The sequence below is a fragment of the Equus asinus genome, chromosome 21, assembly GCF_041296235.1.
Source record: "Equus asinus isolate D_3611 breed Donkey chromosome 21, EquAss-T2T_v2, whole genome shotgun sequence".
Classification (NCBI taxonomy): Eukaryota; Metazoa; Chordata; class Mammalia; order Perissodactyla; family Equidae; genus Equus; species Equus asinus.
In genome coordinates, this window is record NC_091810.1 from 46,870,247 (window position 1) to 46,883,012 (window position 12,766).

The window sequence follows — 12,766 nt, forward strand, 5'->3', positions numbered from 1 at the left end:
AGTGCCCTCTCACAGCAACCCAGGGCTGCACCAGCCCCTAGATTCCCGGTCTCAGAGCTGGCAGGGGAGAGAAGCAGTGCTTTCTTTCATTGCCATTAAAATCCACACTGCAGAAGAATGAAGTTGGAGCCCTACCTCATACCATATACAAAAATTAACTCAAGTGAACCAAGACCTAAACAGAAGAGCTAAAACTATAAAAGTCCTGGAAGAAAACATAGTTGTAAATCTTTGTGACTAGGATTAGGCAATGGTTTCTTAGATATGACACCAAAAAACATAAATGACCAAAGGAAAAAAAGTGAATTTCATCAAAATCTAAAACTTTTGTCTTTCAAAGGACACTATCAACAAAATGAAAAGAATCTACACAATGGGAGAAAATACTTGCATATCACATTTCTGATAAGAGTCTAATATCCAAAATATATAAAGAACTCCTACAACTCAACAACAAAAAACAAAAAGAACCTAATTTTTAAAAGTGCAAAGGATATGAATACATTTTTCCAAAGTAGACATGTAAAAGACCAATAAACATACGAAAAGAGGCTCGAGAGGCTGGCCTGGTGGCGCAGCAGTTAAGTGCACACATTCTGCTTCAGCGGCCTGGGGTTCACCAGTTTGGATCCTGGGTGTGGACATGGCACTACCATGCTGTGGCAGGCTTCCCACATATAAAGTAGAGGAAGATGGGCACAGATGTTAGCTCAGGGCCAGCCTTCCTCCACAAAAAGAGGAGGATTGGCAGCAGATGTTAGCTGAAGGCTAATCTTCCTCAAAAAAAAAAAAAAGAGAGGTTCAATATCATTAGTCATTAGGGAAATGCAAATCAAACCACAATGGGATACTAATTCACACCCACTAGGACAACTATAAAAAAAATGGACAGTAACAAGTGTTGACAAAGATGTGAGGAGATGAGAACATATACACTGCTGGTGGGAATGTAAAATGGTGCAGCTGCTGGGGAAAATAATTTCCTTCTTTCTTTTTTTTCTTTTGTTGCCACATCTGTGGGCCAATCTTTTTTTTTTCCTCTTCTCCCCAAAGCCCCCCAGTACGTAGTTGTATATTCTAGGTGTAGGTCCTTCTGGCTCTGCTATGTAGGACACTGCCTCAGCATGGCCTGATGAGCAGTGCTAGGTCCGCACCCAGGATCCGAACCTGCGAAACCCTGGGCCGCCAAAGCAGAGCAGGCAAACTTAACCACTCAGCCACAGGGCCGGCCCCTACAGTTCTTCAAAAAGTTAACAAAGTTACCCTATGACCTAGCATTTCTACTCCTAGTATATACTCAACAGAACTGAAAACATACGTCCACAGAAAAACGTCTATATGAATGTTCATAGCAGCGTTATTCATATTAGCCAAAAAGTGGAAACAACCCAAAGTCTATCAACTGATGTTGGATAAACAAAATGTGATATATTCAAACAACAGAACATCAGTCATAAAAGGACCCAAGTACTGATCTATGCTTAGGAATGGACCTTGGCAGTATGCTAAGTAAAAGAAGCCAGTCACAAAAGGCCAAATATTGTATGATCCCTTTTATCTGAAATATCCAGAATAGGTAAGTCCATAGAGACAGGAAGTACATTAGTGTCTGCTACGGGCAGGGGAGGATGGGAAGTGACTGCTAATGGGTACGGGGTTCCTTTTTAGGGTGCTGAATATTCTGTAATTAGATAGTGGTGACAGATGCACAACTTTGTGAATATACTAGAGACCAGGGAATTGTATACTTTAAAAGAGTGAATTTTAGGATATGTGAATTGTATCTCAACTTAAAAAAATCAATCCACAACTTAGCCAAATAGGGTTCCCTGGGTCTACCCTGTCCAATGTCAGCCCGACAAGAGGTGGAGCATGTTGGTAACAATTTCAGAAAGGACACTGATGGGACAAAGGTTACAAGAAACATTCCCTAAGCACTCCCAGTCTATAGAAAAGGCTGACAAATCTTGTAGGCTTTGTTTGTTCAAACTCATTTGGAGATCTAATCTAGCGTATCTCAATCAGGTATAATTTTGCCCCTCAGGGGGATATATGACAATGTCTGGAGAGATTTTTGGTTGTCATAACTGGGTGGGAGAGGTGCTACTGGCAGCTGGTGGGCAGAGGCCAGAGATGCTGCTCAACAATGCACAGGACAGTCCCCACAACAAGCACCCAGCCCAAAATGTCAATAGTGCCCTGGAAGAGAAACCCTCACTTAATTTCATGATGAGTCAATTACTTTTAAATCCTTGGATTTATATAACCCAGGAGCCTGTTCGATAAGAGTAATTTCAACTCTGTCCATACTGCTCCAAGCAGTAGAGCACGCCTCAAACCAGAACCACAGACGTGGGCTGGCCCCAGGCCCATCCCGGGCAAACCTACACCCAGACAGCAGTCCAGGCCTTTCCACGCCCAGAGGTGGGCAAACCTGAGGCAGGCAGCGAGATGACCTTCTCAAAGGCCCAGGTCTTAGGCAATGAATTGTACTTTCAATGGGCTGCGTATTAAGTTTTATCCTTAAATAACTAATCAAAGCTTTCTTAAAGTGCACTGTTTCTTAAAATACTAGCCAGTAAAGTTTATCAGAAAGACTCCCATAAGGAATGGAAGTGTCTTTTCACATAAGGAAATATAAAAAAAAGTCTACAACAGGAAACGGCTGCTAACCACATACATTGCTGGTATGTGCTAACTAAAATTCAAAGCATGTACACATCTGCCACGTGTCAATGCCACCCTTTTTCCCACACGGCCCCTCCAAGCTCGGTGGCCCAACGCTAGCACTATCACCTAATTTCCAGGCTCTAACTAGCGCTCCAAGAAAGGGTCAGCTTTCTCTGAAAGTCTTACTCTGAAAATACTTCAGGAAAGTTGTGTTTTAAATATGTTTGGGCCTTTACGACCACAACCCACAGGTCTCTTCCTAAAAGGAGAGCCTGAAAAGGCAGTGGATTCTTTCCCATCTTCATCACATAAAGGGAAAACAATTAAATGGAAACTATCCAAATATCTATCACCCAGAGACAACTACTCCTAGTATTTTGATGTATAACCTTCTAGAAGTTTCCTAGATAAGTATATTCAAATAAGCTTTTTAAAAATAAAAACGGGACCATACTCTGCATACTGTTTTATGGCCTGCTCTTTTCATATAGCAATGGACTTATTGTTCTATGTCAATAAATCCACTGCCACACCACCATTTTTCCAGCAGCCTAATATCCAATTATATAGTTGTACCCTTTGATTTTTTTAACAACATCCTCTCCTGTCGCACTTTTGATTGTCTTCAGTATCTGGTTACAACCCTGGAAGGACCACCTTTGTACCTAAATCCTTTCCACAGTTGCCTTATTATTTCCTTAGAATAAATTTGCCGAAGTGGAACTGTTAGCTGTTTTTACTGTTTTGGTTTCACACTGCCAAACTTCCCTCCTTCAAGTATGACAACTCATTCCGTCACCAGCAGCCCATGAAAGCTGTTCCTCCACCCAGAAGGAAGTGCAGACCTGCTCCATGACATCCACTCCCAGCAGAGGAAGGGAGCTACCCTCAGTCTCAGCACTAGGACCCTGAGGATGCTCCGAATGGCAATATTCTGCCAACACAGCCTGATCCCTTAATTAGTCTTGAATTGTGAACCAACAACTCAATCCTAGTGTATGCCAGGTGTCAGACGTTTCTATTCTATCCCCATCTATTTGGATAGAAACCTGGCTTCAACACCTACAGGATGTTTTTGCTAAACAAAATGCCTTGTGGTGGAGGAAACCTCTCTGTGGCCACAGTTAGTCTAATGTAACACAGATCTGTCAACGAACATGCTTCTGCCCACACTCCATCCCCACCAGGGTGATGTTCCTCCATTTTCTAACCTCAGGGTCAAACTCCATCCCACCTCTCCTCAAAGATGAGGTCTACAGTGGTTTGCTGCCTCGAGTTTTGGCAGTTGAGGGCCTGCAGGAAAAGGAGAAAACCCAAGAGGAACTTACATAGTAGTGAAAATGCAAGAAGTGGGCCAGCACCCTGGGGGCCACGCCCGGGAAGGCGGCCAGGAGCGTCTGCAGGTAGACCTCCAGATCCTTCTCCCGCTTCTCCACCAAGCTTCTTGAGTTTTTCCCAATTATCTTTTTGGGCGGAAGGAGATTCTTATCAATCTTTCTCTCTGCCACGAGCTATAAGAAAACATAAGCTTGTCAATCAAGAGTTCCGTGAGTGCGCAAGACAAGGCAAGGAGCCCAAGGGCAGGCGCTTGTCCCAACTTCCACCGGCCCTCCTGGCAGAAGAAACCAGGATTAGGGCTCAAACTAGTGCACCTGGGATTTGGTCTCATCAAGTGCAATTAGTATTAGAAATACCAATACAATTCCATCTGCAGACTTTGCAGACATTCAGATAAGTAATACCTCCAGGCCCCTAAAATTAGCATCCTTTCCAAATCAGAATGAAAACCAATCAGGGTGGTGGCCTGTCTTTAAAACTTCATGCTGCAAATGACCCAGAGAAAGGGAACTCTCTGCACAAGCTAAGAAAGAAATGGAATCCCAGCCAGATATTCAAGTAGAGGCTCTGGAATAGTCAGGTGGAACAAGTTCAAACCTGTTCCCTCTCTAGGAAACTGTCCCAGCATCTCCCACCGGAGCTGGGACTGGCAATCTTAAAACTGAAGTTCAAAAATGCTCCTCGCACATCATCTCATGCTAGGGGTGAACTCCCAGGATCCACCGGGTTTTTTGCCAATTACATTAATAAACTGGTTTCTTAAAGAACATGAGGCATTGCTCTAAAACTAGTGTGTGGCACAATGGGACCCTGACCTAAAAGCTACCAAGCCCCGAGACAAGGGTCCCCGGCTCTCAAGGGTTACCTTTTCATGCAGGTCATGGAAATCACTGTAGCGGTGCTTGACCGTCCACTCATGGCTGCCATCCGTGACCTGGATGATGTAAACCTAAAAGGGAAAACCGACAGCCCTTGCCCACTGAGCAACAAGGAGAGCCCCGGCCCTTGTTGCAGGACTAAGTTGGGCTGCCCTTGTCCCCCAGCCGCTGCACCTGACACCGGCTGAGGAGCAGGCCCCGGCTCAGCAACCTCCACGGCCCTAGCACTGGATCTGGCAGGCACATGGGATAAGTCTGTGGCTTTATCCCACTTCGAGGAGGAAAAGGTGACTATCATAGTATGCCATCTCTAGTTTTTTACCTCCAGCCTCCAGGCAACTCAAAGCCCAATCCAACCTGAGCTGCAGGCAAGGCCACTCCTTCCAAAGGAGGCAGAAGAGGGCCAGGTCTGGCAGGACCAGCTTCTCTGCTGTATTCTCCCTCCCACCCCCCCCCCCAGCCCCCCACCGGCCCTGACAATATCCTGGAAGCAAGTCCTTTTCCAAACCTTTAAGCTGGTTTGTGGCTATCAATTCTGCTGTTGAGCCAGGAGTTAAGGTACTAACAAGCTGATGGGAGGGTGGGGGAAAGGCAGTGATGGACAAGCAAGCCCCAAAAGAAGACAATGTGGCTCGGCACTTAAGGGAATGGGTCTTGGAGTCAAGGAAGACCTGGGTTTAAAACCTGGTCCTGCCATTTCCTGGCTGTGGCTTATGTATGAGTCACTTAGGTAACTGACTGGGAGCCTCAGTTCTTCCATCTTAAAATCTGGTAGTTTCAAAATCAAATAGGGTAATGCACACAAAATGCTTTGTACTGGGCCTGACACGCAGCCAATGTTCAGGAAAAGCTAGGTGTGTTAGTAATATTCAACTCAGCACACCCGGAGACAAAACAGTAGCGTGGACCTGGATTGCCACATCCCCCACACCCATTCAGAGAAGGGGCTCAGCCCTGGGGAATGAGAGGAGCTTTTGAGAGCTGCCCCTCCAGCTGAATGCAGCCCGGGGGGGGGGGGACGACGGTCAGCTCCAGCTCAGAGACCTCAACTCTCATCTGGAGGAGGCACCCTGGTCCTAGTATCCCGCCCCTCTCTGCAGCACGCAGGGAAGGGGGAGGAGAAAATAACCCAGCTGAAGCCTCCACTGAGGAGCAGCCATTTCTCCAGGGCCGGCCTGTTGCTCCAGGATCCGCCCCCAGCCCCTCTTCCCAGTCTAGCAGCTTCTCTCCCCCTCCCCCAGCCCAGGAAAGAAGAAAGCCAGAGGAATGACCCTCAGGAGGAGGGTTAGGATGAGCACGGAGGGGGAGGAGCGAACATAGGGCCAAAGCCCCCCACTTACTCCCCAGCCTCCGGGAACAAAGGACAGGAGGCTGGGAGGTGCTCAGTACGCCCCCACCCCAGGGCCAGTCCCTGCCAAGCAGTCTACCAGGCCCAGAGCCTGGCGTCCAACCCCATCCAGACCAGGAGGGCCTCCTCCTACATCACAGTCTGGAACTCCCCCCGTTTTCTGTCCTCCATCTCCCTCGAAGCCTTGAAGTGTGTGTGGGCGGCTGCTGCCCCAACTGGCCCCCACAGCCCAAGCCCCTAAGGTTCCTGGATCTCGCACTTTCAGCCCTGAGCCACCGCCTCAATTCCGCCGTGGCCGGGCTCCACCCCTCCCCCATTCTTGTCTCCGCTTGACCCCCAGGACCTCGGGGCCCCAGATCCCTCTCTCACTTCTAGAGCAAATTTCAGCGGCGACCCCAGGCCCCCAGATCAAGGCTTGCAGGGCTCTGACCCTTTCCCCACGATTCTATCCATCAGAGACACCCCTCCCTAGTCCCCCTCCTCCTGGACCCCCTGTCACGTCCTCCGAGGCTGGCGCCCCTCCAGGCCTAGAGAGGATGTAGAGGAACCTCCGCCTCATCTGGACATCCCTCCTCTCCAGACCCCATTTATCCCCAGATCCTCGCCTCCAACCCTAGCCTCCTTTCCTGAACGCGTACCCCTGCTCCGAGCTCCCTCCCTGGACCCCACCCCAGGACCCTCTTCCCGGACTGCGGAGCCCAGACCCTTCCCCAGATTCCCCGATCCCAGGCCCCCTCCTCCCGATCGCGGGGTCCAGACCCCCTCCCCAACCCCTAGACCCGGACTCCGGTTCCAGCCGCCAGCCCCGGCTCCGACGCCCGCGACCCCGGCACACCGTATACGTGTCCACCAGCTCAGAGCCCACAACGCGCGCCTCCTTGGCCGGCTCTGCCTCCCGCTCCGGCCCGAAGCTGCGCGCCGCCGCCGCCGCCATGTTCCGGGCTCCGCCGCCGCCGCCCGGCGCAGACTAGCAGCAGCAGGGGGCGGGGTCAGCGTCCCACCGCCCCCCGGCCCCCGCCCGCGCCCGCGCCCGCGCCCCGGCCCGCGCCCGCGCCCGCGCCGGCCTCTCGCCCCGCCGCCTTCCCGAGCCCTCGCCCCGCCCCTCGCGCGCGGTTGACAGCAGGCGCTGACGGCGCGCGTGCGCAGGCCGTGTGGGCCTTTTCGTTTGCGCAATCTGTGGCGCCGCCGCGCTCCTGGCAGCCGGGAGAAACTGAGGCACGGGGAGCGGGCAGCTCTGGGCATTGCCGCTCCGAAGGTCCCGCGCCTCCTGGGCTGCCCGAAGGAAGTCACTGCTCCGCCTGGCCTCAGTTTCCCTCTCCAGAAAAGGGAGGCAGTAATCGCGCCTCACCTGGTTCTTGGGCTCATTCCCTCTAGGGTCCGAGAGGGTCGAAGGAGAAGATGTGAGCTGTGCTTAGAGCGCGAGCAGGGACAGAGTAACTCTGGGCCACTTCTTAACCTCTCCAAGATTCAGAGATCTCCTGTCACGTGGGCTGCTGGAGAATTAAGTGGGTTAATGCATGCAGTGCCCTCATGCAAGGCAGTGAGCTCGTGTGGTTATCGAGAGGGGGCCCTGTAGGAAGGGAAAGGTGTAGGTGGAAGGAAGGGATATGTGCTGGCCATTGGGCACAAGAGGAGGGGGCGACAGACTGGCCCTGGACGCAGGAACTACAGTGCTGGAATGGGGAAAGCCCAGGCACAGAAATGGAGCCCTAATCCAGGGAAAGGTCCAGACCTAGAAGAGGGAGGTGGTAGCTGGAGGGGGAGAGTCTGGCACAGATGGGGCATCTGTAAGTGTGTTTGTTGGATGACTGACTGAGTGCAGCTAACCCAAGCCCAGAGCTAGTGCTGCTCTCCCTGGGGAGATGAGAAGTCTGGGGCATGGCTCCTCTGGCACTCCTGGCTGAAGGGCTCCAGACCACAGCACTGTACTCAGCTTGGCATTCGAGGCTTCTTTTGGCAGGTCCCTACACTCTCAGCCTCTCCTTGCGTACTGCTGCCCCCGACTCCAGAGAGGTTTAACTTAAGGCAGGGGCTGCCAAGCCACCCAGACTTTGAGCAAGTCACCACCCCTCCAGGAGCCTCGGTTTCCTTATCTGGAAAGTGGGAGTAATATTGCCCACCTCCCTGATTGGATGGGCCTACTACTTTGCAGCTCCTGTCCTGTCCTGGGCTCATGTTCTCACTCATTCAAGAAACCTTTCCAGAGAGTTCCCTGGGGGCCTTGGGGGACAGAGAGAAAGAGACCTGGTCTTTGCAGCCCTTCATCTGCTCCCTGCCCTGGGCAGAGGACACAGGGACTCAGGCCAGCCTGAGATCACCAGGGCTGGGGGAGGGAGTGGAGGATACTGCATGCAGGGGTGGGCTGGGCCGGGAATGCAGTGGGGCAGGGCTATTTAAGCCCAGGGCCGGCTGGCAACCCCAGCAGCCTTCCCTGTGAACTGCCAGCATGGATGACATCTACAAGGCTGCGGTGAGGGACGGCCCTGGGAAGGGCTGGGGTGGGTGGGCCCACTGGGGACTCACTCAGTGAAGGATAAATTCACCCCAGGGATGTGGTGGGGACCAGGCCCTCAAGGGGGAGCTGGGTCTGGTGTTCCAGGATGTGGAAGGGGTGAGGGGTCCAGGGTCTGGAGAGGAGCTCACAGCTTTTAGCCTTTCCCCTGTCTCCAAGGGCCTGTAGTCTGTGTCTGCGCCACATCTCTCTGTATTTGTGTCTCTGATCTGTAGATCTTTGCCTTTCTCAGCCTCTTTCCATCTCTTTGTTCCTCCCATGCTGTCTCTCTTAGTCTCCGTTGCTGTCTCCCTGTCACCACCTCTCATAACTCCCCCTCACATTCTGCTTCTCACACACTCACAGCCCCTTGGCTGTTTGAGGATGCCGTGGGGGGTGGGCCCGGGCTTGTGAGGAGGAGCTGCAGAGCTGGAGTCCTGAGCTGGGGAGGGGGCTTTGAAGTCTGTGGCAGTCAGGGAAAGACTGGGCATGAGGAAGAGCCGGGAAGAAGGAACAGTGACGGGGGGCTGCAGCCCCCATCCCGCCTGGCAGGCTCAGGGCTCAGTGGCTTAGCAGGGGGTGAGAGATAGAGGGTGGTCACCCCAAGTCCCTACAGCCTCCTGGGATCACTGATGGGCTTCAGGTGCTATTTCATCCCAGAGGGGGGTCCTGACCTCCCCCCACCCCAGAGACAAGGACATCTAGCATAGACAGCTGTCCTCAAGGGAACCCCTCCCTCAGCCCCATGAGTGCGCCCCCTCTCCTGGGCAGGGAAGGGCTACAGCTGGCTCTGGGGGCACCCCTGCCTATCCTGTAGGAGTCCACGGAGCTGGGGGCGGGGGTGGGAGCCCTCCACCCTGTGCCCATACAAGGCCTGGCGGGGCTGGGGACTAATTTTGGCTCCTGAGGCACCAGCAGGCCAGGGGGCCAGATAACACTGCCCCACCCCCTGCATGCCAGAATCCCCAGAACAATCACCAGGTTTAACTTTGTCCCCCGTTAAAAATAGCCCAGTGGCCACCCCGGTCAGGTTACAGTGAGTGGCTTTGACCACCCCCACATTGGTTTCATTGTCCCAACCTGAGGGACAGCTGTCCCTCAGGCCACCCAGCTTGGGTTTCAGCATGGGGGCCAAAAGGGCATGGAGTGGTCATTGACTATTGTTATTCAGGGTCACCTTAGCCCTGGAGAGGGTGCCCACCTGTCACCCTGGCCCTGCGCCCAGCCTCAGTGAGGCCGACTGGGTCACCTTAGGGCTTTGGGGGCTGGGAGGGAGGACTGAGGCCTCCGTTTTGTGACCTGGAAATGGCTTGACTCTTCCTGGCTTCCATCTTCCCACCTGTAGAATGGGTTGGTTTCCTTGACAGCAACTAAGGCCTGAGTCTGAGTCCTGAGACTTCTTTTCCTCTCTAGGTAGAGCAGCTGACAGAAGAGCAGAAAAATGGTGAGTGCCCCAACACACATGTTGGAGGACAGCAGGGCTGGGCTAGGGGAGCATGAGCACCCCAGGCTGGAGGTCAGGGGCTGGGGTCCCTCTCGCTGTGATCTCAGAGGCCTTAGAGGGAATTGGGCAGGTTGGCAGGTGGTCCCAGGAATCTGGCTTTTTGGGGTCCTGGCTGCTGAGCCCTGGCCACTCTGCCTCCTCCCCCGTTGGACACAGAGTTCAAGGCAGCCTTTGACATCTTCGTGCTGGGCGCCGAGGACGGCTGCATCAGCACCAAGGAGCTGGGCAAGGTGATGAGGATGCTGGGCCAGAACCCCACACCTGAGGAGCTGCAGGAGATGATTGACGAGGTGGATGAGGACGGTGAGCCCCTCTACTCCCCCAGGCCCCAGACCCATAGCACCTGCAGCTTGCTGGGAACCTGAATCCTGGTTCTGCCACTTATTCCTCTGTGCCCTTGAAGGAGCTGTTTAGTCTCTCTGAGCCTTAGTCAGCTCATCTACAAAATGGGCATAATGACCACACTGACTTCACGGAGTTGGGGTGAGGATGCGGTGAGAACACCAGGGTCTAGCGTCAAGGGCAGTGCTGGCCTGACCATCCCTCTCTAATGGCTGTACCACCTACCTCCAGGCAGCGGCACAGTGGACTTCGATGAGTTCCTGGTCATGATGGTTCGGTGCATGAAGGATGACAGCAAAGGGAAGTCTGAGGAAGAGCTGTCTGACCTCTTTCGCATGTTTGACAAGTGAGTGTGTGACCCTTGACCTCTGACCCTGACCCTAGCAGAGCTGAGGAAAGAGGGACAGTCTTGTGACCTCAAGGCCTCGGTCTCCTGTTCTGTACAATGAAGGAGCGGGATGCCCCATCTCCTAGTGGCCCTGCTCTGCCTTCCAGGGTTGTGGATGGGGCTGCCTCTTCCCCTCCCCTGGCCCCCACCGTGGGCTCTGAGGCCCCCCTCAATCCTCCCTCTGCCCACGCCCCCCCCCCCCCCAGAAACGCTGATGGCTACATCGACCTGGAGGAGCTGAAGATAATGCTTCAGGCTACCGGTGAGACCATCACGGAGGACGACATTGAGGAGCTCATGAAGGATGGTGACAAGAACAACGATGGCCGCATCGACTATGATGGTGAGCTATGGGTGCGCTAGATCTTGTGCTGCCCATGTCCCGCCCAGCCTCCACCTCTGACCTATGCCTGCTCCTCTCTCCACAGAGTTCCTGGAGTTCATGAAGGGGGTGGAGTAGACGTTGACCCTTGCCCACAGCTGCCAATGCCACCTTCCAACTTCAGCTGGGCCCTGGGGTGGGGGCAGGGGGCCGGGGTCCCCAGGATGTGAGCCTGGGCGTGTCCTTGACCGTGGGCCCTCCATGACTGTCTCCCCCAGCCCTTGTCCCAGGGAATGCAAATAAAGCCCTGCTCCCTGGAGGCCTGGCATCTGGCTCTCATTCCCAGGGGCTGTGGCCTCTTCACCAGGGACCACCCTGCCCTCATGACCGTTTCCTTCCCCATCCCAGAGCCCGTGCTCCAGCCACCCTTGCACACCACCTTCGGCAGGAGGGCTCACATTAGATCAGAGACTACCACACTCCACACCCCATTGGCTCCTTTTCTGTGACTGCTGATGCCCAGGCCCCATCTCCAGCGATTCAGCATCTGGAGTCTGTGGTAGCCCAGGAATCTGCATTTAACAGGTTCCTGGGGGCCATGACTTTGGTTGGCCAGGTGGCAGCCAGGGGGTCCTGCCCTTGGAGAGCAGCAGCTGCAGTGCCTGGCTAGGCCCTGGGTGCCACTTGGCACAGCAGCCCCTGTTCCTTGTCAGCTCTGGCTGGGGAGAAGCCGGGCACTGTCAGGGCCTGCGGCTCTAGTCCATCTGCTCGCTGACTTGGATTTCCTGCTGCCAACATTGACTCCCACTGACCGCGGGGCATGTTGTCTACTGTTCTCCCCTCACCTATTTGACCAGTGAGGACCCTGGGGCTCAGAGAGGGGCAGGGGCCTGTCAAGGTCATCTGGTGAGTCTGGAGGAGAGCCAAGCCACTGGCTCCCAGCCAAGGGCTCTGTCTGATGGACCAGGTCCAGACAGGAGTAATTTGCAGTTACTGTGAACCCTAGAGGCTCGAGGAACCCCCTCTGCCTCCCTCACAAAGAATGGAGGCACGAGGCCCGGTGGCTCTCAGCTTACTTGGGGTGCCCAGGCCAGAGCTGCAGCCAGGACTGTGACACTGGCCTTGGGGAGAGGGTGCTGCAAGGAAGTGGAGTTGGACAGCTGCCACAGAGTGTCAGCAGCTGTCCTCGCTCCACCCAGCCACTCCACAGCCTCCCCACCTGTGCCCCAGCCTTGGCATTCCCCAGACAAGCCCAGCATTCCGGAGATGGTCTTAGAATTCTGGAGATGCCTCCAGTGGAGGCTGGAGCCAGCAGGAGCTGCCTGGTCCCTGGAGATACCTGGGGGGAGAGGAGATGGGTCCCCTCAGCCCTGCCCTTGGGAGCGGAGAATTCAAGGATCTACACATACACTCAGGAATTATGACATCTCAGGCGAGGAGGCAGGGCCACAGTGGGTGGCACCGCCAGCTAGGGCACACACCTAC

General features: G+C 54.0%; 2 protein-coding genes across 5 annotated transcripts in view; one reads left to right on the forward strand and one right to left on the reverse strand.

Annotated features, from left to right (window-relative positions):
• NISCH (nischarin) overlaps positions 1-7,295 on the reverse strand; it is a 34,773-nt gene extending 27,478 nt beyond the window's left edge. For 2 of the 4 annotated variants that reach the window (XM_044754001.2, XM_044754005.2), the window contains exons 1-3: positions 7,070-7,295; positions 4,874-4,957; positions 3,999-4,181 (exon numbers count right to left, since the gene is read on the reverse strand). In XM_044754001.2, coding sequence (XP_044609936.1) covers positions 3,999-4,181; positions 4,874-4,957; positions 7,070-7,168 — 366 coding nt within the window. In that variant the 5' untranslated portion in view covers positions 7,169-7,295. Of the gene's footprint in view, positions 1-3,998; positions 4,182-4,873; positions 4,958-7,069 lie in introns of those variants that run through there. The other 2 variants (XM_044754002.2, XM_044754004.2) reach the window with 2 other exon arrangements.
• A 1,103-nt stretch (positions 7,296-8,398) lies between these two features.
• TNNC1 (troponin C1, slow skeletal and cardiac type) lies at positions 8,399-11,600 on the forward strand. The gene is made up of 6 exons (XM_070492992.1): positions 8,399-8,704; positions 10,139-10,169; positions 10,386-10,532; positions 10,803-10,917; positions 11,166-11,302; positions 11,388-11,600. The coding sequence occupies exons 1-6, from the start codon at positions 8,681-8,683 to the stop codon at positions 11,417-11,419; spliced, it is 486 nt and encodes a 161-aa protein (XP_070349093.1). The 5' UTR covers positions 8,399-8,680; the 3' UTR covers positions 11,420-11,600.
• Positions 11,601-12,766: the final 1,166 nt, after the last annotated feature.